This window comes from Aptenodytes forsteri, unplaced genomic scaffold, assembly GCF_000699145.1.
Source record: "Aptenodytes forsteri isolate BGI_AS27 unplaced genomic scaffold, ASM69914v1 Scaffold65, whole genome shotgun sequence".
Lineage (NCBI taxonomy): Eukaryota > Metazoa > Chordata > Aves > Sphenisciformes > Spheniscidae > Aptenodytes > Aptenodytes forsteri.
In genome coordinates, this window is record NW_008795127.1 from 8,787,758 (window position 1) to 8,787,974 (window position 217).

Here is a 217-nt window from a genome sequence, read left to right on the forward strand (position 1 = left end):
GCGGGAGCCCCCGCCGCCCGGCCCTGACACCGCGGCAACAGCACTGCTGCCGGCGGCCTCCCGCCCCCTGAGGGCCCGCGGGGTGAGGCGGGCCGCCCTCCGTACAGCCCCCCAGCAGACGCGGATCCCCCCCCGCTAGCGGCCGCGGCCCACCTCGTAGTCCCGGTACCAGCTCTCCAGCTTCTCCTGCAGCACCCGGCCGCTCTCCGCGCCGACC

At 78.8% G+C, this 217-nt stretch overlaps 1 protein-coding gene across 1 annotated transcript in view; it reads right to left on the reverse strand.

Annotated features, from left to right (window-relative positions):
• SPATA18 (spermatogenesis associated 18) overlaps nt 1-216 on the reverse strand; it is a gene marked incomplete at its 5' end in the record, with an annotated part of 20,624 nt that extends 20,408 nt beyond the window's left edge. Inside the window, one exon of the mRNA XM_009277462.1 lies at nt 154-216. Within this exon, the coding sequence (XP_009275737.1) occupies nt 154-216 (63 nt within the window). The remainder of the gene's footprint in view (nt 1-153) is intronic.
• Between the last annotated feature and the right edge of the window lies 1 nt (nt 217).